We start from the raw sequence: 26,850 nt of genomic DNA, 5'->3' as shown, positions 1-26,850 counted from the left end.
TCCTCTTCCCTATGTCCTGTTCATAAGATAATTTCTTGACCTTGTATACTTGGCATGTATCTTGATATGCACCTGCAGAACAGATTAAATAAACTGTGTACTATTAAACTTTTTTTTCCTTTATGTAGGGATGTGGATTTGCCAGGTCTGTAGACCAAAGAAGAAAGGGAGAAAGCTACTTCATGAGAAGGCTGCCCAAATAAGGCGACGATATGCAAAACCTATTGGACGACCAAAAAATAAACTAAAGCAACGAATGTTGTAGGTTTCTCTTCATTTTTTGTTTTGTGATGGTTTTTTGTTTGTTTGTTTTTTGTTTAATTTAGTTTTTTCCCCCCCTTATATTTCTAAGAATGTAGTCAGGTAAGAGGAGACGGTTGACACGAATTCAGCTACAGTTTTTTACTGTATTTCAAGTTGGGGAAAGCAGGTGACAAGTATTCTAGTATATGCCTTTGAGCCCAGTGGCCCATAACTTCTTAATTATAGTGGGTGCTTTTTGTGTCATGTTGGAAGGAGGAGAATAAACCTCTGTAACTTGCTTTCCTAAAAATTTATTAACAAAACTCATAGCAGATGCAAATAAAATTCTGAATGATAACATATGCCAAAGCTATCTTGTAACTGTAACTTCAAATAATTGAAATACCTACATAATACAGATTCTGTATGTAATAGTGAGTTACTTATATCCGACTTCAGGAGACTGTTCTGCTCAAAGACCTGTTCAAAAGTTATATACAATTGACTTTATTAATTAATATTGGCTCCAAAACTCATTTCACAAAGTAAACTGTGCAAGTACTATGGAAGTTCTGGTTTCAGTGGTACTCTGGGAGAAAATTACTTTAATTCTGCTGTTGTGCTGTCACTGGTTACAGGGAAGGAGGTTGCAATTCCTCTTGCTTCTTAGGAATGTGTTTATCTAAGATGAGAGTGCTGTAATTCTTTTGGCATCTATCTTTCCAGGGAACACTGTAGTTGGACATCTTAAGGCTTGGTTGGACAATTGTTTAAGTAACATTCAAGTGCTGAGTTGACATTACACTGAGTGTTAAACAGGAACTGATTCTGTGTTGACTCCAGTAGCATGTTGCCCTCTATCACATGTTCCTAGGCACATGCACCTTTCTTCTCCTCCTGTTTAGCTACCTTTTTGGCCATATCAGCTTAGCAGCTGAAAAGCTTTCTGGCTTTATCTGCTACTCGTTTTGTCATGTGGCTGTTACCCAGCCTTTTTTCTCTGTAGTCTAAACACCTGCCTGGTATTCTTCAGAGCTGTATGGTGGCTGCTGTAAAACTTTGCATTTTTGAGAATAAAATCTTTGGAGCCAGTGGAGCCACCATGTAAAAATAGAAGGGGGGGGGGAATAAATACTTGCAATACTGCAAATACAGCACACTAGTTAAGTTGATGTATGTGGTGCTGTGCAGCTTTCTATATTCTCTTTCCCTCTCTCTCAACCAGGTTTTCTTGTCTTGCCTATTTGGTCCTTTTCCTAAAATTCAGTGTATGTTGCTCTAGGAAAGTAGTACAGGACAAGGATGAAGAGTGGCACTACATGAAAGTAAAAGATGTAGTTGTAGTGGCTTATGAGGGCATGCTGTTAAAGGAAGAGTGGGTGAACCATTCTTCCACTTCTCCATTCGCTTCCTGACTAAACAGCTTAAGAATCTGAAGGTCATTGAAATACCCATACAACTACTAGTGTTTTAACTGAAATTCCTGTATATCATTGTGTGTGTGTAATTAAAACATTTCACATATCTCTAGCTACCCCTCTGGTTTGTTTTACCCCTTTGAAAGTTCCTAAGCTTTCAGCTGGCATCTGTCTTTCCAGGGAGCACTGTAGTTGGACATCTTAGTGGCAATAATACAGTACTGCCATCTTCTCTAAAAATATATCCCTGATTTGGGTTCCTACGGTGGAGTTAGCAGGAATATCTTCTCTGACACAGTAATTCTGCTTCTCTTCTGGCCTCATACGTGTAAAAGAAAGGTTGGAAAGATTGTGAAGGTTTTACTGTTACATTTTGCTAATGGGATTCTGTGCTACAGCGTTTTAAATAAATATGCTAAAGGGTGCAGAAGTTCTCTTAGCATTGGATAATGTTTATGAATATCTTTAGAGAGGTTTTATTTTCTTTGTAGCACATGAACCGCATGAGCATATTAGAGTAGTACTTGGGGAGTTCTTCATAGCATAAATACTTGCAATACTGAGGGCAAGTTTCTATTACTTCAGCATCTAATATATGTAACAAGTAACCTTGTTTTGGAAAAATAGTGATTAGGAGATTGGATAAGAGAAGAGGCTCTTCCTCGTTGGATCCTGTTTGAAAGAGGTGGTGTGATTCAGAAGATGATAATGTCATACATGGAAGTATGTAGTCACATGAAATACAGGAAGGTTAGCTAACGCCACTTAATTCTTTTTGTGTAGTACAAAGAAAATCTGTCCAGTAGTACTGGAATAATTTTTTTGCGTGTTGACCATCTGTAGAAAGCCTTTCACAGGCAAATTACTGTGCAGGTTTAACTAAAACCAGGTGCATGTTGGCCTCTGGCAGTGATGGTGATTACTACATGTAGTAGTGAGAATAGGTCTTGTGGTGGACATAAGTTTACGGCACCAAAGGATTTGAAAAACTTTTGTCTTAGTTTTTGGTTTTGTTGCCTCTTAGAAGCTAACCAAATTTAAGGATGTGTGAGTGGAAAAGGGGCTAGTTCTTAAACCGGTGGGCCCTTGGAGTTTGGTAAACCAGATGGTAGCCCCAGGCTGTTCGGTCTCTAATTAGAACTAACCTGTTGGAATTAATTACTTCAGCATCTCAATTAAGAAGGCAAAATCTCTGGAAGAAAACTTTCTGCTGCAAAGTAAATAAGCTAACTTCAAAGAGCAGGATGGAAAAGGGAGTGGAAGCATTTGATGCAACTATATAGCTTTGTTTGGATTTGCAATTTGATCCTGCCTCCTGATAGCTATTTCTTTTACTTGCAAACATTTTTAAATGTTCCTTTTCTATATACTTGCAATATACTACTCTTCAGTGTATTCTTCAGTGTTGTTCCTCTCTTCAGTCATTAGCAACAGCTAAACCTGTACTACATCTGTCAGAAATGTTGGTTTTCAGCATGCCCTTTTTCTTCCTAGCATTTAAATAACATTAATTGCTATTCCTTCCCATGTTAGGCCCGATTGGTTTACAACTTTTCTGCAAATACCATGTGGTCTTACAGTTCTGCTCTTTCCTTTCCTTTGCTATTTTTGTTTTTGCTATTGTTACAATTTCTGAAGAAAACAGAGTTTATTTCTTTGGTTTTGTTGTAATGCTTTTCATAAATAACCTCATTTTGCTTTTAGGTCTTTGGTGGTGATTTTGACTACTAGTTTTGATATATATAATCCAACAAGAGTGTGGGGAAAAAAAATTAAGTTTCTTGAAAAATGACTGTATTGCTTTATAGGATTAATAGTTTAAGCAAATACAGTCTGAAGTGTTTTGACATCAGTAATTTATTAGCACTGAACATGTGCATTTCCTTTGTGTGTACAATAAATTCTACAGTGATGGAACAGTTCTTGTGCTCAGACACAATGCATTGAAGTTTTTCTCCCAATAAGCACACTTTTGCCATGTCTTTTGCTGTTGTCAGGTGGGAAGGCTGCATGCTTGGGAGAGCCTGCTATCCCAGCTGCTTCTACTTAAATCTACTAGGAACTACCTTTTAAAATAAACGGGGGAGGGGCAATGACAAAAAAAAAGGGAAAAAAACAGTCGGATGTTATGTCACAGTGTGAAATGTATTTCGAAAGTGAGTATGTCTTTAAATTTCTTTGTAGTTTTTTAAGTACGGTGGCATAAATAACTTGTGTAAACTGTAGTACTATTCGGCAGTAGTTAATGCTGATTTTTATTTTCCAAATTTTTTTGCATAGGTCTGTAACCAGTGATGAAGGATCCGTGAATGCATTCACAGGAAGGGGGTCACCTGGTAGGGGTCAAAAGACTAAAGTCTGTACCACACCTTCATCTGGTCATGCTGCATCTGTGAAGGATTCAAGCAGCAGATTGCCTGTTACAGACCCCACTCGGCCTGGTGCCACCACCAAAATCACCACCACCTCCACCTACATATCTGCCTCTACACTTAAAGTTAACAAGAAAACCAAAGGGCTCATTGATGGCCTTACTAAGTTCTTTACACCATCACCTGATGGTCGCAGATCACGAGGTGAAATAATAGACTTTTCAAAGCACTATCGTCCAAGGAAAAAGGTCTCTCAGAAACAGTCATGCACTTCTCTTGTGTTGGCGACAGGTACCACACAAAAGCTAAAACCTCCACCTTCTTCACTTTTACCCCCAACCCCCATCTCTGGTCAGAGCCCCAGTTTGCAAAAATCCAGCACTTCCACTTCTTCTGACTCTCCCCAAAGTTCTTCCAGTCCGTCGAGCATACCTTCCTTTAGTAGCCTTCCTAGTAACAGTCAGCTAAAGGGACTCTTTGATGGACTCTCTCATATCTATGCCACTCAGGCACAGTCTCGAAAAAAGGGACACCCAAGCTATGCACCTCCCAAGCATTTGCGTCATAAACCAGAGTTATCTTCCACACCAAAATCTAATAGCTGTTTCTATGGAAAGAAAGAGGTTAGGAGTAGGTTTGTTTCTCGTGCCTGTACCTCTAGATGGGCTGTGTCTAGAGGGCACGCTTTTAAAGCAATTGCTCACCTCAAGACAACAACTTTCCTTAAAAAACACAGGATTCTAGGCAGATTAAAGTATAAAGTGACCCCTCAGATGGGGACCCCCTCACCAGGGAAGGGGAGCTTGGCAGACGGAAGGATTAAACCTGATCAGGATGATGGTAAGCAAAGGTCAAAGCGCCAACCAAACCTGCGTCCCGTCCAAAACCAAAAATCTTATATTGTCACATAGGTCTTAGCTATTTCTCTTGTTCTTATTTCACTTTCATACAAAAGCAACAAAACTTTGACCTTTATCTAATGCTGACTAAATCTCCAGAACATTTTTTTTTTCTCTGACTAATACCACACCACCTTCTTATTATTTTTTGCATCTGTAGTGACACTAGGAGCCCCAAGTGCCTTCATAATGTTGCTTATGGCTGTGTAGTACCGCATGAGTGGCCACTTTTCATGCTACTTACGTGTTCTTCCCCTGCCTTTTCTTTGGCAGTAGTGCTGTCATCATGATTCTGTGTTGTCAGTGCTTATAATGGTGGGCATTTCAATTCATTTCCCTCTGCTCCATTGCTTTTTCATGAACAATTCCATCCTACTACAGTCTCCACAACACTTGATCTATAATGCTGTGAACTACCTTTTTTTTTTTAATTACTTTTATTTAAGAAAAAAGCTATTTTAATGTAGACTTAGCATAGCATTGGTTTCCAAATTTAAAGGACAACCTTTTTTCTCTTATTTTTACCTGGTAGAGTATACTGGAGTCTATTAGGTGGCATAGTTCTAGTGATAGAATGTGCTCCATTTTATGAGGTTCAAAACTAATTTAGTAGAACTGGACTGTAAAGGCTTATACAGACAGACAATCAACTACCAAAAATAGCTCAGGCAACAGCAAACTACAAAACAAGAAGGGGGGACGGTTTCATTTCTGTTACTTAGTAATCCCAAATTTAGTTTTAAGTGGGGAGTCATAACAGCCGTAGTTGCTACAATTCTTTTTAGGAGTATCACTTTGATAAGGCATGTTTAACCTTCATGTCTGTGAATAAACTTTTTGCTGGTTTTAAATAACAGATACTGAAATCAAACTAAGCATCAAACAAGAAAATACGGATGTGTTTCTGGTGGGAAGCAAGGACACTGTTACACAGGAGGATTTGGAAGTATTTAAGCAGGCTCGAGAACTGTCCCTAGAGGTAAGAATCATGTAGTATAAAACACATTTATTTCTGCAACTAAAAATTTAGTTCACCTTCATATGTCTTATTTATCTTGATTTTTTTAATATATTCCTTCCGAATTAATATGTCATGCTTGCTGTGAATTTAATTTGGGAGGCACTGTATATACAGTTACATTCTCTTGGATAGGAGACAAAACATCACACTGGAATGGGTCAGATGATAAGTGACACTTAGGATAGATTTCAAAAGATAAACTTGAGCATTTTGGACACAGGGCTACCACTGATTAAGCATGGAGATTAAGCGTAGCTGACATCCTGGTCAGCCCTGAGAGGATGTTGGTCGGTAAGAGTGTTCCTGCTGATTTTCCTCTGCAGATAAAGCAGCTGCTATGAGAAGCTACGTCTGTCCCAGCAAATACTGTTCGGTAGGAAACTGGGTTTAGTGAGTTCATAAGTTCATTTTACCAAATGATTTAATGCTCTTTGAATTTAAATAAGGTAGACTTTTTTTCCAGTGCAAATATTTGAACTGAATCTGATTGAAACTGTTCATACCAGCTGGTGGAGACTGAGTTTTGGTTTGGAGGTTTTTTGTTTGTTTTGGTTGTTCTCTGTCTATGAGCAGTGTGTTTGCGAACCTAGGTTAGAGAGGAGGTGCATGTAATATTTCAATGGATGCTTTTTTTAAAATTGCGTCATAAATGAGTATGTCTTTCACTGTTTTCAGTAATGGAAGTCAGTGTTTTTTCAGGCTTAGTGTACAAGAACTGACTTTATCTGCTATGGGTCAAGGAAGTGACCTTTTTATAGTCTTAATTCAGAGTGTTTTAACCAGAAAACTCAGACCAAAATGTTAAGTGGTAAGACTTGTAGAATTAATGGTGAAATTGCTTTTCCCTCCCGCCTTCTTCCTTTTTTTTTATTTCTCCAGCCCTTTAGAGTCTAGTAGTTGTTTTCTGATCAGCTCAACTTCAGTGTGATAGCTGAAATTAGCGTGCGTTAATATACTGCTGTTAGAGGTAAATTCCAAGGACTCTAGAAAGGTTCTGCTGATGCCTTCTCCCTCACTTCGCAGTCCTGGGGTAAAGGTTGGACTTCATGACCTTAAAGGTCTTTTCCAACCTTGTGGTTTCCACGATTCATTGTTTGGACAAAAGGACAGCTTTGAATTTGAACCAGAACTGTAGAGAAGTCCTAGCACTACACTAGATGGTGCAGGAGAGAAAAACCGAAGCAGTTGTGCCTCTTTTGTGGCTAGGTCATGCACCATCTATTTGTATGCACTTGTAAGCACTGCTCTCTTAACTTCATGTTTAGTTTTATTGCACCTTGAAAGACATTTTGACTGTTTATATTTGGCTGTTTGCGAACTCTGTCCTCTGTCCAGGGTGGAAGAACTTAAGCAACTGATTTGGATGCTTCAGGTTTCTCACACCTTCACTGGGTGAAATTGATATAAAGCTAACTTTCCTTTTACTTCTTCTATGACTAATGTTTTTCTTGTATTACACCTGACAGAAAATTGGGTGTAAAAACACTGGTGAAACAGGTGGGCGATACCCTTCAGTGATTGAGTTCGGAAAATATGAGATCCAGACCTGGTACTCTTCACCTTACCCACAGGAATATGCAAGGTACCAAGTTGTCAAGATTGCCATACGTTGTTGGAGCTTTTAATAATGTGATAGTTGCAATTTATTTTCTTACTCTTTTGTAACTGTTTATAGTGTGCAACTATGAAAAGTAAATACGCTTTCCTAATTGTGAGAGCAAGGATTTGTCTTTTATAACTAGTTCTTAAGATGCATTAAAAGACTGGTTTTCCTAGTCCTGCATCAGTACAGTCTTGCAGTGTGTATTGGCATATGTGGTTGGTTTTTTGGGGAGGATTTATTTGTTCATTCTGCTTGAGGTGTTCTGTTGTTTTGTTTTGTGAGGAGATGGTTATTTTGGGGGTTTCTTTTTTTGGTTGGGTTTTGGGGTTGTGGTTTGTTTTTTTTTTTTGCATGTTTGGTGTTTTTAAACCATTGCAACCAAACATGTCTGATTTCTGGCCATTTAGAGAAATTAATTGTTTGTCATCCAGAATTCGTTAACCTTTTTTTTTCTAGGGATTAGGGAGAAATGTGAACATGTAAGATAAATAAAGCTAAAGTGAGCAAGTTGTGGCAAGAGCATCTTGTTTCTAGCCTTCTTTGCCAGGGAGCACCTTGGAGTCAGGCAGAGAGCATGGACTGGTGTGTGTGCTCAGCAGATTTTTTGCTGATTTTTTTTTTTTTTTTTTTTTGCATGTGCTAAAAACATATGTTCTATGAATCCATTGGGTCTGTGGCACACATGGGAGATTTTCAGAACTGTATGATTATCAAGCTTTACTACTAGCAAGCAACCAAGCTATGTGGTCTGTTCCAAAATGCCTTTGCATATTGTTACTGTAAACTGCCTTTTCACCCCCTCATTTCTAGATATTGCCGTCTTTGTGTGGTGGGAATCAGAGGCACTTTATGAAGTGGTAATAATAAAAATCAAGGGCCAGAAAAAAGTGTATAGATCATTTCTATTTCCTTTTATTACGACTGCTTTTATAGTGTTGAAGTTTTCTCTCATTCACTTTATAACATAAAGTTACCTGCTCCATCAAGTAAATTAATCTGAGAGAGGCATAAGGATAGTTATTATTAATAAGGGGCAGTGGTGGAGGTACTGTGGTTCTTTTCAGTGGATTACATCATTGAACAAACAGTTCAAACTGCTTTTTATGTTGCTGATAAACTTTCTTAGAATATGGGAGGAGTGTAACAATGACTGTGATCCCACCATGATCCCAAGATGTGCCAGTAGGTTCAGAGCAGATGAAGATTGTCCTCTGCTCTAAAACTTTGTAGGCTAATTAATTTTGTATCAGTCTTCCACTGCTTCAGTAATTTAAAAACGAAGGTAAAAAGCCATAAAATTCACTGAAAGGAGCAATTTCTGATATGTAGAACACGTGTCAGCATTGTCTTCCACAGGGTACTACATTCTGAGTAGTCTGAACTAATCCTTCCTGGAGGATTACAATCATCTATGTTGCCTGTGTTGTCGAGATACGTTGGATACAAGCAAAATGCTCCCCAACTTTTTGGATGGGCTTCTGTGTTCAAGTGAAGTGATAGTTTAGGTGGGGGTGAGGTAGTTACAGTCCTAGTACAGCTTGCTATCCTACCTAAGTGTTTGGAAGACAGTGGAAAGAAAAATCATCTCCTAGCCTTTCCCACATATAAAATAAGGAAAATTAAAGGGAAGGAGATTGCCTGTATTCTGCTGTGTGCCTCTTTTGTCTTCGCTGGAAGGAGGGTGAAATTCAAGGTATGATTCCAGTGTGCCTGCTTTGATGGAAACCACAGCAAAAGCTTAGGTGGAATGTGGAAAGGGGAAAGTACCTGGGATCTACCAGAGGTGGACCACAAAACAGCTGATTGCAGTCCAACTCTATAGTACTAAGTTCACTGTGATTGAATCTTGTCTTCCTTTTCTTATGGCTGATGTATTCTATGTTCAGTCATTCACCTTACTGTGATATTTATTTAAATGGAAGCCGTATTTGCTCATGGTACCTTGTATTTAAGCAGGAGAGGGACTCTTTAACTTTGTGGTAGCCTTTTTATTTACAGAATTTAATGATTTTTTTATATAAAATATCTTTCTAATTTTTGTACAGATTACCAAAGCTTTACCTGTGTGAATTCTGTCTTAAATACATGAAAAGTAAAAACATTTTGCTGAGGCACTCAGAGAAATGTGGCTGGTTCCATCCACCAGCCAATGAAATCTACAGAAGAAATGACCTTTCAGTATTTGAGGTAGGTATATCACAAATCCCACATTTCTGAAGGTTTGTAGCTTAAAGACATTACAGATCAGTAGAACTAGTGAACTAGTAAAACCTGTAACATACTGAAATACTCCTTGGAAGATTCATCTTACACCTCAAAAATAAGTCCATCTTCCCTGTTCCTCCCTGCCATGTTCTTACACTATTCTTAATTTCTTTACTAGTATTTCATGCATTAGCCAGTCTCTGAGGATATTTGTATAGCATGCATCTTAGATGGGGACTGCAGTGGAAGTCCTTTGACTCAATTGCCTTTATCTTCTCAGTAGAAGTACCTCTTGGCACCCATTGATTTCTGGCTGTTTGAGTGTCTTGGGTATAGAGAGAAACTAATCTTGCTTCCCATGTATAAAGGCAAGCAAAGTAGTTTTCTGTGTACTGTTCTAAAAAGACAAATGTGGCTACTGCATCTGCATTCCTTTCGGATGCTTGAGAAGCTTGCCCAGAAACATCCTGGTTGGGTGACAGAGATTCAGTCTGACTTTGGTCAGAACACATTGCCTTTAGTTTTAGAAGTCCATTGTTGAGCCTGTGAATGTGTTCTTTTATAATCTAAATTATTCTCTTGGGACATGACTTCTCTTAAGTTTTTATGGATTCATGCACAACAGAATTCTCTTTGAAGTTGCATACCTGCAGTTATTAAAGCTATGCATCAACCTCCATGTTACTGTTTATCAAGAGTTGTTACTTTTGTGTATAAGCAGAAAAGACTGCTGGGATTAGTAGGATTTCTTTTGAGGCTGATTTTCAAACAGCAGTATGCAGATGTGTGTACTGGTAACAACTTTGTAATTGCAGGTATCATAGATTTACTTGAAACTTGTGTTTTCTTACTGTATATATGTCTGTTGTGCTTGGTCATTGCCCATTCAAACAGTGGTAGATGCAGTCCTGAAGTTTACTTAACTTAGAACAAGATCTTAATATACTATTCAGTTGTTTGTTTTTGTGCTATTAGCAAAATAGCTGTCTGCATCAGGATTGCTTCCTTCCTGACTTTGGCAGTTTTCATAAAGATTATAGATCTGCCAGTGAAAGACTGAAACTGTAAACAGCCTTAACTCTTTTCCTGTCAAGAAACAAAATTGCCTTAGTCAATCCAAAAGTAACTTGCATTTTCTCTATTAGGTGTTCAGAACTGTGCAGCATACAATAGGCAAGTCCTGCTTTCCAGTTTATTTTCATTAGTTACTGCTAAAATGTAAATAAAAACTTCCTAAAAAATAAAATACAGCTCTGAGAAAGCGGGTGGGGAGGTGGGGAATTGACACAAAAAGCACATGGAAAACAAGGTGCATGTGAAAGCGGTGTCTCAGTTCTTTCTCCACTGCTTTTATTCCTTTATTTCCCATGCTTCAGTAAGCCTGTATGTTAAGACTTCTGAAATGAAGTGAGGCCTTTTTTTATTTTGGAGGTTACTATCAGTTGTTACTCTGGTAACTGTAGAAACTTACTCATCAGTTGATACTCTTCCTCACTGATATTTTCAGGAATCCTGTGTCCCATTTTGTGTTAGGCAGAATGAAGGCTTTGTGGTTTCCTTCATACTTGTTTTTGAGAGAAGTAGAAATGAGTTTGGCATTTAGGACATGTATCTCTGCTCAGTCCATGACTGATATATTTGAGGGAAGACTGACATAGTTTACTGCTATGCTGTAGCCAAGAAACTTGTGACAGAAGTTTGCATTTGAACTTGCAGTCCCTTTTTGTTTTGTGTATGGTTTTGTTTTTTGTTTTTTTCTCTTTCATTTAAAACTGATGAGCAAGCTGTGTTTGTGTGGAATTTAAGTTGTTTTTGTTTTGTTTTTTTTTTAGTTTTTATTTTTTTTAATATTTCTGTAAAATGCTATTACTAAAAAAGAGAGCTTACTAAATTTGAGGTTTCAGGCTTGTGGCTTACTCAGTGATGATTTCTATGTGCTTCATGTTTGCATTTAATTTGCTAGTAATTGTGAAAATGAATAAAAAGCATCTTAACAATGGAGTGAGTTGTATGAGAGCTTAACATATTTGATAGGTTCTTGAGTCCTGTATGCAAGTGTTTATTCTGATGTCTTTAGGAGTAGCAGCTGTCCATTACATCTTTTTTTCTTTAATCCAGATAATACAACTGTTGAAGTCACCTTGAAATCCCTAAATATACCCAGAAGATTGGGGTTTACTCAGATTCGTAACTCTAGGATTCTTATTAAAACCAAATTAGAACAGAATAAAGCTTCTTTTTCAGCATGCAAATTGCCTGTCTCTGTGAATGAAATACAGTTAGTGACTTTATCGAAGAAGTTCAGTGCAAGCAAACCTTTCCATTAAGAAGATTATTTCAAAAATGCTTTTGCCTTTGACTCAGCCTTCCCTTTCAGGGGGTAACTAACTGATCTAGGAAATCTGCATCTGTGTCTGGGTTTTCTGTATCTGAGTCACAGCTTGACTCTTTATACTTGTAGCATACCTAGGCTAATTGTAGTACTTGGCCTGAAAACTTACTTCTCTCAATAGCGTTTTAGTCTGGCATAGAAATTTTGTCCTAATTTATCTAAAATGTTGCTGTGATTAATACGTAATTGGCGACTCATTTATTGGCCTTATGCTTTAGGAATTCAATGCTTCATTGTTTTGTAGGTTTTTTTAGTTGTTGCCTGCCACTGCCTTCTAGCAAACTGCAGTTTAATGTAGTTTGAAGTAGTACCTTTTTGTTGTCTGCCAGTCATATTCATTTTCATTCCAGGGATAAAGTGAAAGAAGTAAGTCTAACTTGAACGATTAAAAAGGTGATGTTATTTTGCTTAATAAATATGGCTGCTCAGAGGTTATTTACAAGTGCAAAATAATTAGTACTAATTTGAGAATTTTATTTAACAAGAAGCTGGGGCTTTTCTGAACCTTAATGTGGTTTTTTGTGTGTTTTTTTTTTTTGTTAGTTTGTTTCTGTAAGACCATAGTGTTTACATTTCCTTTCATGTTATGATTGACTAATAAGTTGTTTTGTCCTAATATGTTGGTGACACTGGAAATAACTTCATCTATCTTGCTTTCCAGGTTGATGGAAATGTGAGCAAAATTTATTGTCAGAATCTTTGTTTGTTAGCTAAGCTCTTTCTGGACCATAAAACCTTGTATTATGACGTTGAGCCATTCCTCTTCTATGTCCTTACAAAAAATGACGAGAAAGGCTGCCATTTAGTTGGATATTTCTCCAAGGTAAAAAAAAACAAACATACGGTTGTTTTAAACATTTGTCATTTCCAGTCAGCTAAATACTTGTGCCAATAGCAAAGAAAAAAATACTCAGAAGCCTGATATCTCTATAAATCTCAAAGATAATGTGTATTGTCTCAACTACACACATACTTTTCTCTGTCAAAGACTGATGCAAATTGAGAAATTGTATGTGCAGTCAGCCACATGCACTGGGGGAGGTTTGTGGTTTGGGCTTTTTTTGTTTGGTTTTATTTGTTCTCAGAATGTTTTGTTTGTTTAAAATGCTGTCTTTTTCCTCCCTCTACCATTTTTGCAATACTATTACAAGTCTAAAATTTAAAAGGACTAGGCATTTGAAACATTGATATGTTGTCATGGTTTTACTGCTAGCAGTTCTAGCTGCCTACTTAGACGTAAATGGCCAGCTATGTTCGTATCAAGTACAGTCTGGTCTAATGTAGTTAGTCATTGCGCTGAGCGTAAGAATGCGTTGCCTAACTTTATGTTGGATATCTTTAGAGTTGATGTGTCTGTTGGTTCTGGTTGAATTTTAAAGCAGTAGATAGCTGTTATGGACAAAACCAATGTTTATGTGGACTGTCTTGACAGATGATCAAAAATAATGTTAAAGTATAAGCAGTTATACCTGCAACAGGAAAAGCTTCAGTTACTACCCATAATTTGTTCATAAGAAACGTGTTGAATTGATACAGTTACTTCGGAGTTCAGTACTTCTTACCCGTAGTATCACCAGCTTCTAGCAGCTCTAATTTTCGTTCTTAAAAGAAGTGGTTTGTATGAAGATACTATTTTGAAGAATTTAAAAAATCTTATCAGAGTACCTGATTACTATACGGTGATTTCTTGGCGGTCTGACCAGTTCATTCTTGCTGGGATTAAAGTAACTGAGATGCTTAGGCACAATTTGCATTGTCTTTTATGTCAGTCAGAAGTTCTTGTGGAATACAAACATGTCAACTCTGATATAGGCAAGTATTTTCTAGATTTATTTAAGATACTGCAGGTGTTAATGTGAATCGCTCTTTCAGCAAGGATGCATTTTGTTCGTCCACTTCACCCCTGTTGCTTCTGACTAGTCTGTCACATTTGATGATCATGAATATTTTAGCTACCAAAACTTAGGGGGTGCAGGAGAAACCCAAACTTGCCTCATCTCAAATTATGCACTCAATGCTCTGGCTTTTCTTCCATTATTGCATCCTGGCAGTGTATTTGTATACTTCGTGCTAGTAGCAGTCTTAAAGAAAGCCCCTACAGAAAAAAATAACTCGCCATACTGTAGAAACTAAGAAACCTTGTGAAAACAGCTTAGATACCTGCTTTCGCAGCTGGAGAAATATTTGGAAATGAATATAGTGGCATGTGATCCTGTCAGTGCCATCCCTGGTCTGGTGTCATCACGTGTGGAGGCTGAAGTGATAGGTGGTGTCTTAAACTGTATATGTGCTTGCCACAGCTTCCTGCTAGTTATGAGTTACGCTGTCTTTGTTTTTTGATCTATTTGGTCTCCCTTAAAACTCCTAGACGCCACCTATTGCTCCCTAAACTCCCTAGTTTTAAGGGAGCTGACTTTTTCTGGGGTGTGTGTGTAATATTTCAAAGGTAACAAGACGTTGAGGCTCTTCCTTTTCATCAGCAAATCTGAAAGATCTCTAACCTTACTGTTGTTAGAACAGCTTCCTAGTTTAGATTCTTCCTTCTGTTGTCTTAAACAGTGAGTGTAGCACTTGCCTCCATTGCCTGTATGTTACATGACTTCATTCTGTCTGAAGGAGCTCTGGCTTCTAATCATTCTTCATTGATTTGGATCCATGAGAGAAGCCTTCAGCTCTGAAAGTCAGTATGCTTCAGGTGTTAGTTTTACAAGCATAGGGGTTTTCCCCTTCACCCTGTCCCCATGTTAATTCAGAGAGACAAAATAAAGATGGAAACCAGTAGGCACTGTAGCAGTTGCTGTGAAAATACAACTGCACCATGTGTATGGATACTATTTTCCACTTCTATATCCTTGACAGGATCATCAGTGAAACATAAAAATAGTTCACTTTTCTTCCCTTCCTCCTCCTTTACAACACATAAACTTCATTATGCTGTTTAGACAATATATTTAATTTTTAAGATGCTGAGTAGTTAACTAATTAAAAATATTCTGAAGGGTATGTTTGATCCTTCCTTCTTATAATTAAACATTAACATGGCATTATTTGACTTTGGTACTGACCCCCTGCATCTGTTCACTGTATTGGATATTTTACAAGGACAGCGGCAGGTGCAGGCAATTGCCCACTTCAGCAGTGCTTTGACATACTTGATCTGTTTCTCCTTCCCCCAGGAAAAGCTTTGCCAGCAGAAGTACAATGTCTCCTGCATAATGATCATGCCCCAGTACCAAAGGCAAGGATTTGGAAGGTTTCTCATTGATTTCAGTAAGTGAAGTGTTTTATTTACACTTGTGATACAAGGAGCTGATGGCTGTTATGAGAAATTGAAACATATGAAACTTTATTTAACTTGCTTTGTTTTTATCAATAGATAATGGATTTCTGTGTTTATACTTAACATAGGGTAGAAAAGCTCCCTGAAGTGAAAAAACTTGCTGCTGCTCTGTTATTGTACTCAAGGAAATTGAGAATGGATCTCGTGGCAGTAATACTACCTCACAAAGCTATTACCCTGAATGAATTATCTAAATTACTTTCCATTTTGCCTTGTTCATTAGTATAAGAGGTGTCAATTATTTGTGATTATAGCTAAGAAGGTGTTAATCCAAGGCATTCTCTACACCCTAGTATTGCTAACTAATATTTTTTTAGCTAGAAAACTCTGTTTTAACTGAAAAATTGCTACATAGAAGGAATATGTTTTGTTTTTTGTCTCGAAGTTCATCACTTTCTTAGTGGAAGTTGTTACCAAAAAAAATGGAAGTGCTCATAGCTGTGTATGTACTTGCTGCTTTATTTTGCTGAGTTGTCTGACCCTTAGAAGGCTTCAGGCACACTTGTTTAAATATAGATTTGTTATTCCCTAAATCTTTAAGCTGCAATGAAGCTTCAAACAAACTGTCTGAAGGAACTTTGCAATACTGCTAAATCCAACTTTCTACTGTAATTTAGAGGGAGAATGATAAAGAATGAGTGTATATTGTATGTGGTTACTTTTCACTATTACTTTTGAGTTTTTTCAAAGCACTGTAGAATTACATGACTATAGAAATAGTTATGATACTAGGATTCCTGCCCTGAAGTATATGCAGGAAAGTTCAAATGTAAATAATAATACCTTGTTGTATAACAGCAGGACAAAGACAGTTTGTAACTGTAGCGTTTTAAGAGTTCTGTGTCTTGTAGTATTCTACCCAACATGACTGCAGTAGAGTTTGTTCAAGACTTAGGATGTCTCAGCATTGTATGGCTTTTTAAACAGTCTTCACTATACCCATATGAGTTAGGTAAGGATGCCACTGAAAACCCACCATTGAAATATAGCCATGACTGGAGCGGAACACAGCAGCTGTTCCACTGTGTGCCTTCTGCAGCTTTTTAGGAAAGGCAGTAAGTACCACTGCGTATTTCTGGAACTGTAAAGTGAACTTAAAGCTTACTTAGTAAGAAATTGGCCATTTCAAAATTAGCATCTCTTTTTGCAAAAGGAAATGGGCAATTTACTGGGCACAACTGCTAAGTACTTCTAGGCTTTTTCATTGTTACTCTGTGGTGTCTTTCAAAAAAAGCATGCTCAACAAATTATATTCTGGTTGAGTTTGTGGTAGTTATGTCTGCTTCTGCAAAGCTGATAGCACAGCTGTGACACCTGTGGATTCCACAGGAGGTCTGGAAATGGGTATGCCGTGTTTCTCTGGATCTGTGCTCTGTTGCTGTGCCATGATACTTAAGTTGGAAAACTCAGTAGGGTGTTCTGTCCCTCTTATCCTTTTTGAAAAATCTGGAAGCACATCAAATTGCTTGAATCGTTAGGATTTCTGTGATAACTTGCAGCATGACCTTGTAGTATCCTTAGCTTGAAGCTTATTTGGTGCTACTCTTACTCCTTTTCTCTTTGCAGATGTGTTTGTATCACAGGTACAGGCTGCAGCTGTGTACATGCAGGGCATAGTCCAGAGACCAGCTTTAGCTTCTGCTTTAGCTAACAGACTGCCCACTTTGTGAGCACACAGTCAGTCGTTCAACTTCTTTCTACAGTATTTTCCCTTTGTTTTCTGGACAGATGTTCCCTTAACTAACTGGGAGTCAGGCTATTTCAGTTTCCAACAGAATGAAGAACCAAAAGGTGACTGAGAAAGTCTAGCTTTGTAGTGAGAGGGAGGTGCAAACTAAATGAAGGGTAGTCTAGCTCTGTAGTGAGAGGGAAGTGCAAACTAAATAAAGGGTAGTAAGAGAACTGTGTGGCTGTTTTTCCCTAGGTGTAGAAAGTGAGGTGAAACTTTAAGGCTTTTTTTCCTGGATTGTATTTATATCCTTTTGCAGGAAGGAAGCTGAATGCCACGAAACGGGGTAGCCGTAGCTTCATCTGGATTAGTGAGCCCAAAATCGTGTCTTCACACAAAAAAAACCTTCAAAATGAATTATTTGCTGTTTTGTTGGAATTTGATGTGTGTTTCTAATTCCTGTATTGTAACTATCATCCTTGCACTTCACCCTGTCTGTTCAGTTGTGGTCTCCTGAGAATAAGGTGCTCTAACAGGCCTGAGATGGGCTATAACAAAACCCCTGTTACTATTCTAAACTTAACCAGAACAAGTTTATCATAGCTTAAATTTTTTTTTTGCCAGTAACATTATCTAGATTGTCATGTTCTCATAAAGTTATTAGAAGATAAATTTTATGCTCTGAATGTTAGGTCTTCATTTGGTATGTGAGTAGTGCATCTGAAGTTCTCTGTTTTGAATTCCGTGAAGCAGTCACTGACACTTTTCTGGTTTATAGCAGTACGCAGAACAGTTTTTAGACTAAAATAATAAAAATGTAACTGAGCACGTAATTTTCCAAAAATTATAGTTACAAACCACAAAAGGGAAGGTCTCAAGAACTGCGTGCAAGCAGTTGACTGCTCACATTACTTTGAATGTATCTAGACACTTGACAGGCTGGAGAGAATGCAGCCTTAAGCCACTACACAGCTTCTGCTTTGTCAGCAGTCTGGTGAGAATGTAGTTTGTGGTACAGAATTTGCTGCTTTTTTGGTAAGTGAAATATATTTGTTTGCTCAGATTGTGATGCATTATTTTGTCTTGAACTAATTTAACTTTACAGATGAGTCTGTGTGGTCATCTTATAACTTGCAAGGGAAAATATATTGTTTTGCTAAAAGAAAAACAGCTATTTGTTCTCTGACCATTGATTTTTTTTTTTTTTTTTTTTTATTTTTTACTCTTTACTCACATTTAAATTTATCTCAAATAAAAAATTATACCACTACTATATCTTACTCTGTAGACGCCAGCATAAAGCTTTGTGTGAATTCTGGCTGTCCATCTCTTCAGGAATCTATAATCTCATGTGGAAAAGTGATTTTTAGGAAGGGTACTTTAACTTTTGTGAGAAGAAAGCAAGCTGTAAAATGCTGGAGTTCTCTAGTCTGATAATCTTCAGAAAAAATTGCCTGTGCAGTTTTCTGTATGTCATTAGTCATTTAAACAGAAATGTTTTTAAAAATGCAGTATATGTGCCTGTATCTGTTCTGCTTTTTAAAGTCTGGTAAGATTGTGGAGGGGTTTTGATGGTTTGTTCATTTGGGGTTTTGTTTGGTTTGGGTTTTTTTTTGTTTATTTGTTTCTTTGGGTTTGGGTTGGGTGTTGGTTTTGGTTTTCTGGTAGGTAAGTCGCAGGTTTTGACTGTGATAGAAAAATGCCGGGCTGTTAAAAATGGATAAAAATGTCCTTCTGAATTTTTATATACGTACAAAAGCATTTCCTGAAAAGGAATAAGGGTCTTAATTTTCTTTTATATTTATACCTTTCTGCTTTTTACAGGACTGATAATTCTTGCCAAACTTAGGTTTGAGCTCTTTGTTTTCTTTTCATTTCCTTGTTCTTCTCGTATTCTGTGAGATTGACTGGATTGTGATTGCAGGGTTGTACCTAAGAGAGAATAATTGACTTCTGCATTAATCTTCTGTATTTGTTGTAAATTAAAGTAAACTCCAGCTTAAGTTGATCCAGAAATAAACCAGAGAGGAGGCTCTTATTGTATAAGATCCCATTCTGGGTTTGTTTCACTCATGTCCATTTGTGGTGATATGCAGCTGTCATTCCTGTCATGGGGGTTATATGTACTTGCATTTGGGTGAGTCTTTGTATGTCCTCTGTCAGTGCAGCTTGCGTTGCTATTGTGGTTTTAACAGTGCAAACACTTAAGTGTAGTAACTGCTTCACTCTGTGCAATCCCACTTCTTCTATAAGCTTTAGCAGCTTCTCTATACAAGAAGTTTCTCTTGACTTTCATGATTTGAGCTCCTGCACAGCCTAGAATCTTCATACCCTTTCTGTTTCTATTAATTAGGCTGCAATGCCAAAAAATTAGTATTTATTTATTTAGCATATTTAATAGAGTTCAATATTACTAAAATGGAATACCGCGTACTTCTTATTTTCCTGTAAATTTAAAGTAATTTTTTGATTCACACTTGCTCACAAAACTTAACCTCATCATGGTCCCATATTCCTGCTTACTGGATTGTAAATTCTATGCTGGAGACCTAGCAGCAGTTGGCAGAAAAAAAATGCATGTGGCAGTATTAGGATAAACCTTTCTAACTGTGCTGGCTCATATGTTGGTTGATAGTTTATTTGTGTCACACTGACAACTGAGTTTAATCCTGAGGAGCAAAGTTCTTGATAGCCTTCTGTTACGTACTTTGAGGGTGTTTCTGGTCCAATTGATTGTAGCAGTTTCTTCCTGCCCTTCAGAATACCTTTTTTTAATTTGGTTTATCTGTTCATTGTGAAATATTTATTCTTGCTCTAGAGAGGAAACCTGCTTATAAGGATGCTAGGATTCTGTTTAGGCTAAACCTGCTCTTTGGTTTGGGTGTGTGGGGTTCTTTCATTTCACTTGTCTGTATGTTTGGTAAAGTGGGTGCTGACTTTTTGACCTTTTGTGTCATTAACGTGTGCAACTTTTAATGGCTCTTTTATGAGGAGACCATGATAGGGAAAGGAAATTGAAGACTGGCAGTGGAAGAATCAAAGTTGTATTCTGGTGTAGGAAAAGGGGCTCTGATAAATGAACTTACTTGCTCCTTTCCCCACATCCAATGTCTATTTCTTGGTCAAGTATTTTTTCCATTCAAACAGGTAAGTCTGCCAATTTCTAATTTGCAGAAACAGTAGAGTACCAGTAGTAGCAGCACTTGCGCAACAGCTAATGTATAACACCAGGAAAGGCAAGTTTCCACAGGATGAGAGGAACAAAAATTGTCTCTACCAGTGAACTGTTAATGAAAACTTACGTCTTTCCTCCTAAATGCTTTTTATGAGTAAGCACCAGAGCAATTGATAAAGGGGGCAGTATCATTACCAATATTTCGAGCTTGGTAACTGAGAGAGAGATACACTGTCTTGCTCAGTTAGGTTCATGGCAACATTAATTAGCCTACATGGCTCCTCAATAGAAAATTTCTCAGCAAAGGCCTGTGTGCAGAAGCTGAACTGGTGAAATATTCTGTTCTAAAAATGGGTGGGAAGTAAGGACAGATGTAATCCTGTACACACTTTCACTGAGAAGTAAGGGACAGTGATGCGGCAGTGAATAGGCAAACCAAGTATGGATACCTTTATAAAGTGCATTCTTGAATTCTTTCCAGTTTGCGCTTGTTTCAGAACATCTGCATCTCTGGAAACATGGAAGATCTCAATTGCTTAGGGCTCAGTTATGCAGAAGTGGTAAGCATATTGGATTGAGTCCAGAGAGTTACTTCAGGCACGAAACCTGGCCCACAGACATGTGTAACATAAACCTGTATTTATGAGAATGGGGACAGTGGGTTGTTTTTTTTTTTCTTATTGCCAGCAGTTTTGAGACAGTTTTGAAACAAGCTGGGGAAAAAAAAAAAAGCATTGTATGAAGACATAGGATAGTATTCAAACACAGTGTAAGGAGACTGCGAAAAGTATAAGATTTTCTTCTGGTCTGTAGTGCAGTTTTGTTCTCAGTACAAGTTTGGTAAAGAGCTGGTGTAGCCTGTAAAATCAGATTTGCTGTGAAAGGGAAGAGGTTTGGTTTCCGCTAAGCTTGAACAAAAGACCTGAATATTGTTCAGAAATAAAACGGCTTATTTCTGTATATGCTTTATTCAAACAGCATTTTCCCTTATAGGCTCTATTAAGGATTTCAAACTTCCTAATGGTTCCAGTACTTTAAAAGCTCTGTCCTCTGATACAGACAGAAGAGTATTTTTGATTGAAAATAAGAATTTCTTTTAGACAATTTTGGGCCTAGTTTTCTCACTTGTGTCCATTACTGCAGATTATAGGACAAGAGGAGACAGCCTCAAGCTACACCAGGGCATGTTTAGACTGGACATTAGGAAAAATTTCTTCATCAAAAGGGTGGTCAGGCATTGGACCAGGCTACGCAGGGCAGTGGTGGAATCACTGACCCTGGAAGTGTTCACAAATGGTGTAGATGAGGCCCTTAGTGACATGGTTTAGTGGTGGACTTGGCAGTCCTGTGGTAATGGTTAGACTTGATGATCTTAAAGGTCTTTTACAACCTAATTGATTGTGTCTTGGGTTTTTGTAGTGTTTTCAGAAGTAGTCAGGGTTGAGCTTTCCATAGCTAGTTGCACCTTGGACAGTGAGCTGCTGTTCTAGTTCCATCTTCAATGCTGGCTTTGTGCTGCTTTAAGAAGATGCAGAAATGTTGCTGTGCTATAAGGTTGATTCCATAACTCTTATGTCTGATTCCTGCAATGGTGTTTCTAGGCTTTCTGCTTTATCAGCAAATAGGTTACTCCTCTCTGAAAACCTGAAAACAATGACTTTTTGTCAAGCACTATGTTTGTGCAGTCATCCAAAAAAATCAAGTTGAACAAAAATTAACATCGGTAACAGACTCACTTGTGGGCTGTCATTTAGGGCAACATATGGTTGATAGATGATACTAGCATTTGAGAAAATGTCATCCCTGTTTTGAAGACGTGTAACTTCTTTTAAATACAATAAACATGTTGAAATTAAGTGATGGAATAGACTAAAAATGCTGCCTGAGGTTTTTACAGTGGCTCTGAAAAAGTATTAGGGAAGGCAGAGCCCTGGAAAAGGTGACTCATTTTCTTTCCTGAAAGGCTTTCATTTTCGATAGGAACCTGGAATGAGGCAAATGAGCAAAGCATTACAGTACAGAAATGGTATTCCTTCTTCTTTAAAGTATACTTGAACATAGAAGCAATGATGGACTATTTAGCAGAAATGCTAAAAGGGCAAAAGAGGACAGAAGTTGATGAAAAGACATAGTTCTCTGTTGTAATGAATTCGCACAGTTTTTTTTGCTGTGTAGCCTTGGCTTGTTTTAAGTACCTATGTAGATTTACCTTGTAGTAAAAGGTGGAGGGGGAAGGAGGGTAACTGGTTTAAAATTTTATTCAGCTGGAGGCAAGGCACAGACCTTGACCTGAAAAGAACTTGTGGTCTTTATGCTAATTCATAAATCAGCTCCTGGAAAAATGAAAGTAGACTCGTGACTGGGGAGGTGGATGCTGTAATGATGGAGGAAACGTGTTAAGAGAGATCAGAGGTGTTTATTTTACATGTATGGCATGTAAGTTTTGGTATGCTAATGGAACTGCTGGGAAGCACTTCTGACCTGCGTGCTGTTTAAAGCTGGACCCAAGCTGCATTGAGCTGCAGGTGTTTGGATCTACATTTTTGGTATGTGTTTATGTAGAATTGATAGTCTAAAATACCTTAATCTGGTCACGAAAAATAATGAATTTGCCAGAAAGTAATATTTGGGGGGCGGGGGGGGGGAGAAGGGGTGTGTGAAAATAAGAGCCTCAGAAGGATTTTCTTTCAGTGGGTAAGTACTTTAATCAAATATGGGTAAGAAGTAGAAATAATATTTGAAAAACTCTGGTGTTTGTGGAATAATGAACTCTTTCGTAAATAGTCCTTACACTGGACTGGTCTTATCCAAATTGTGATGTTACGATGTTTTACGGTTTGCTGAGGCAAATACTGAAATACAGTAGAAATACAATCTACGAATAAACACACTTCCAAAAAAAGTTGTTTACAGTTATACTTTGCTATGGTCTGTAAACAGGGTTGAGATGGGGATGAAGTGGGACACTATTTTTTTTTATTTATTCATATAAAGATAAGATTTATTTTAGCCAAGAGCATTTTAGCATTCCCTTTCTCACATTACAAACCTGAAAGAACCATTTTGTTATTGCTGAGGGTGTGCCAAACAACAGAGAGTAAGAATAAGAGTCTGAGGTTGGAGAGAAACAGCGTATTTTTAAATAGGATATATTGGGAAAAATGTATTCTCAAACTACACTTACGGAGTCAATGCCATGAATTTAAGGATCAGTATAAAAGAGGTTTATGTCATTTATTGCCTTTGGTGGCCCCTGTTTGAATCATTGTGTGTTGGTTGACTTTGGTTGTTTTTTTTTACTGACTAGGTCGATCTTCTAGTCTTTTTTGTTGGTGTGTTTACAGATGTATTGTGTCCAAATGAAAGGCTGAATTACCTGCCTTCTTTCTTTTCTTTTTTCTTTGAGGGAGTTGAAAGTGTCTGAGAGAGCAGTGGATTTGTGAGGGAGCCTGAATGCTGCTGCTTATTTTACCTTCTGTTCTTGGTGATTGATTATGTTGCTGACCTGAAGGCATGAGTTTGGCCTTCCCTAAATAACTAATAAGGAGCATTCTGTCAAGCTGAGATTTAGATGAGGGGAGAATAAAGATGGATTTTGAATCAAGCTTTGTTGATTTAAGATTATTCCAAGAAAATCAGCCTCTTGGGATTTCTTGGCTTCGCTTTTATATAGCTTGAAGACACTGTGTGTTTATCAGAACCGCAAAAAAAGTGAGCATGTCACTTCAGATACAGAAGCTAAGGTTTTTAACTGAAGAGCATCTTAATTTCAGATAGTGTTGAAAACAGCTAAAAGGCAAGGCCAAACATGGTAACAATGAAAGCAAATGTTTGTTGGACAAAGCTGTCTTTATAGGGCATTAGCGAACAGGAGAAAGCCATCTGCTGAGAACTGATGGCTGAAAACAGATTTTAATTAAGTAGTGCATATTTAATGATCAGAAATTGCTGCTTTTGACTGCAGTGTAGTTCTGTTGCATCAAGTCAGTGGGCAGAGTGGGTATTTTGTAGCCTGTTGCCCTGTTGAGGCACACTGAGATGTACCACCTCAATTAGATAACCTTGTGGGTTTCTTAACTGATGTCTGTTTTTTCTAGTGCCATCACTTCTGTCAAGCACCTTCTTGTAAAAAAAAAAATAAATAAAATCTATCGTTTTTTGCTTGTTTACTGCTGTTTTGTTTAACACTAGATATTTAGCAGGTTACTGCATCTTGGCTTAGCTTTTTGTAAAGTGTGTGGTAAATGGATTTTTGTGTTTGGTGCTTGGTAGGTAATGTGCACTTTCTTTACCATGCAGTTTCTGTATCTGCTTGCTAGCCAGGTATCACTGTAAGTGTCTGTAATAACTGCCTTCATGTGTTGGTTCCTTCTTCTAAATCTTGGTTAATTCCCTGTTCTACAGCATGCTGTAGTACAGCAAATGAGCAGCAGGGATATTTTGCTGCTCACATAAGACAAATGCAATTCACATCTCCTACTGTCTTAAAGCATCTGTATGTCCTGACCATTTAGCTGAGCAAATAAAGTATTTGCAGAGGTTTTTCTAGATGTGCCTTTTGACTTCCCAATAGTGACTTCCCATTTTGCTTTTGTTTGCCTTCTTTCATACTACTACACTGTCTTTTGTAGGTGTGAATAAAACAATGATGGAAAAAGCTCTTGGGTTCTGGAACTTGGTTATCTACTCTAAAACTGTCACATCCATCCTTGATGCAGTTTTGATCCAGGGCATCTGTCACTTTCCAAGTGTGGTAACAATTTTCCTGAGCTGTGAGTCTGGGAGAACTACATTAACAACCAGGTTAACACTCTAGCTGAGAGTTGGAGCTTAAAGATATAGGTGCCATTTGTCTGTGCTGGTTGGCCTCAGTGCCATTTAAAGGTTCTGGGCATATTGAATTTATTCTTTATATTAGGCATAGCCTGCTCCATCCATTTTCCTGTCCTGTCAATTGAGTCTTGTAGGAGTACATAAAGCTGGTAAGAAGGAAAACAGGTAGTGCTTTCTAATGAGCACATTTGATACATTTTTAACAGCAGTATTCATGTGCTGTCAACACTAAACACAGGAAGGTAATGGAAGTTCTTAAATTCATTCATTCAACAGCTACAGTTGTATAAACAATTTACCGTTTAGTGTCATTTAATAACTAAAAAATGTAATTTTAGGTAATAACTTCAAATATTGCTTATAAAATCAAGAACAATTGAGCCTTGTAAATGATTTTTCTAAGCTACTTAACCTACTGACAAATGTATTCATTGAACTGGTAGTCAGACCTCATGCCCTCTGTGCATGCAAGGGTACTTGAAGTCCTTTCCTCTTGCTTATGCTTTCACTCAGCTCATAAGTAGTCCACTTCGTACACAGAACCTCCCCTCAATGGGGTTTACTGGCAACTGGCACAGGTAAAATAAGTGTTAGCCAATTAATTCACTCAAAGGGTGCCTTTTGTTGGTCTGACTGTAATGCAGTCATCTTTACCTTTCCTTTCCTTCATGAAGGGCATTTGTTTAGCCCTAACCTCTTCTGTGAAGCTTTCTATAAAGGAACTAAAGGTTTTGGGCCCCCTGTGTTGAGTTTACTTGAGGATGTGGAGAGGAATGAGAGCTGGCATTATTTCTTGTAACAATAATGAGAGAATCTTTGGCTTATTCTGTTCATCACAAAGAAAGCTTTTCTTTAACCAGACAAAGAAGAAAAGAGAATGTAGCGGGTTGTTCACTGATCTAAGCATCTCAAGTTACAGCTAGTCTTTCTTTTTTTTTTTTTATAGTGTTTGTGTGGATCTTGGCATTGGGGTCCTTTTGAAGTTGCCTCAAAAGTGCTTTCAAAAAGGGTACTAACACCTATTTCAGGTCCTCTATCTTTGACCTTCTTCCCATTGACATAGCTAAGAACAGTTCAGAGGCGCACAGAATAGTCACAGAAAAAATGGTAACGTGAATTACCGTTTTAGGAATCTTAATCAGTTCACATTTTAACCTTAACTGTTTCTGCCTTCCACTCATGGTCATACCTTTGAACTTGGAATGCTGAGTTGACCCAACTGCATTGAGCTGTCCTGTCAGAACACTCAGCTGTTTTGATTTTTGACTACCCTTTTGAACCTGTGTCTTCACAACTTGTTCATATTGTTTCATAACAAAGTATTTGGTGTTTTGTAAGACGAAAGGAAGTCTCTTAGGATAACTTGACCTGCTGGTTTGAGGAAAAATCTTCACTTTAGATACTGGTGTATTATAAAAAGTTACTAGCACTTGCTGTTACTTCAGATCTCTGGTTTGATACAGAGCCTTGCATGAAAACTTAACAAGTTCTTCCTTTCCATATTAAGGGACTTAGTTTAGTTTATAATGCTTCTGGCGAAACAAAATTTAATGCAAAAGTGCTTGATTCTGTCTGTCCAACTTTGGCAGTTAATTTGTGGGAACCTTAAAGAGACCAAGAAGAACTCGGAACTTCTCATAGGGAAGTAGTTTACTGATTGCTTCTTTTGTTCTGGCTAGA

At 37.7% G+C, this 26,850-nt stretch overlaps 1 protein-coding gene across 7 annotated transcripts in view; it reads left to right on the top strand.

Moving 5' to 3' along the window:
* KAT6B (lysine acetyltransferase 6B) overlaps window positions 1-26,850 on the top strand; it is a 115,812-nt gene that overhangs the window by 69,101 nt on the left and 19,861 nt on the right. For 5 of the 7 annotated variants that reach the window (XM_062639287.1, XM_062639272.1, XM_062639295.1 and 2 more), the window contains 7 exons: window positions 129-261; window positions 3,942-4,873; window positions 5,790-5,911; window positions 7,420-7,535; window positions 9,602-9,743; window positions 12,815-12,976; window positions 15,330-15,423. In XM_062639287.1, coding sequence (XP_062495271.1) covers window positions 129-261; window positions 3,942-4,873; window positions 5,790-5,911; window positions 7,420-7,535; window positions 9,602-9,743; window positions 12,815-12,976; window positions 15,330-15,423 — 1,701 coding nt within the window. The remainder of the gene's footprint in view (window positions 1-128; window positions 262-3,941; window positions 4,874-5,789; window positions 5,912-7,419; window positions 7,536-9,601; window positions 9,744-12,814; window positions 12,977-15,329; window positions 15,424-26,850) is intronic. The other 2 variants (XM_062639314.1, XM_062639303.1) reach the window with 2 other exon arrangements.

This window comes from Pezoporus occidentalis, unplaced genomic scaffold (assembly GCF_034315485.1).
Source record: "Pezoporus occidentalis ecotype Australia unplaced genomic scaffold, CSIRO_AGI_Poc_V1 ctg116, whole genome shotgun sequence".
NCBI lineage: Eukaryota > Metazoa > Chordata > Aves > Psittaciformes > Psittacidae > Pezoporus > Pezoporus occidentalis.
Note: the sequence above shows the minus strand (reverse complement) of the source record. Positions and strands in the feature narration are given on the sequence as shown.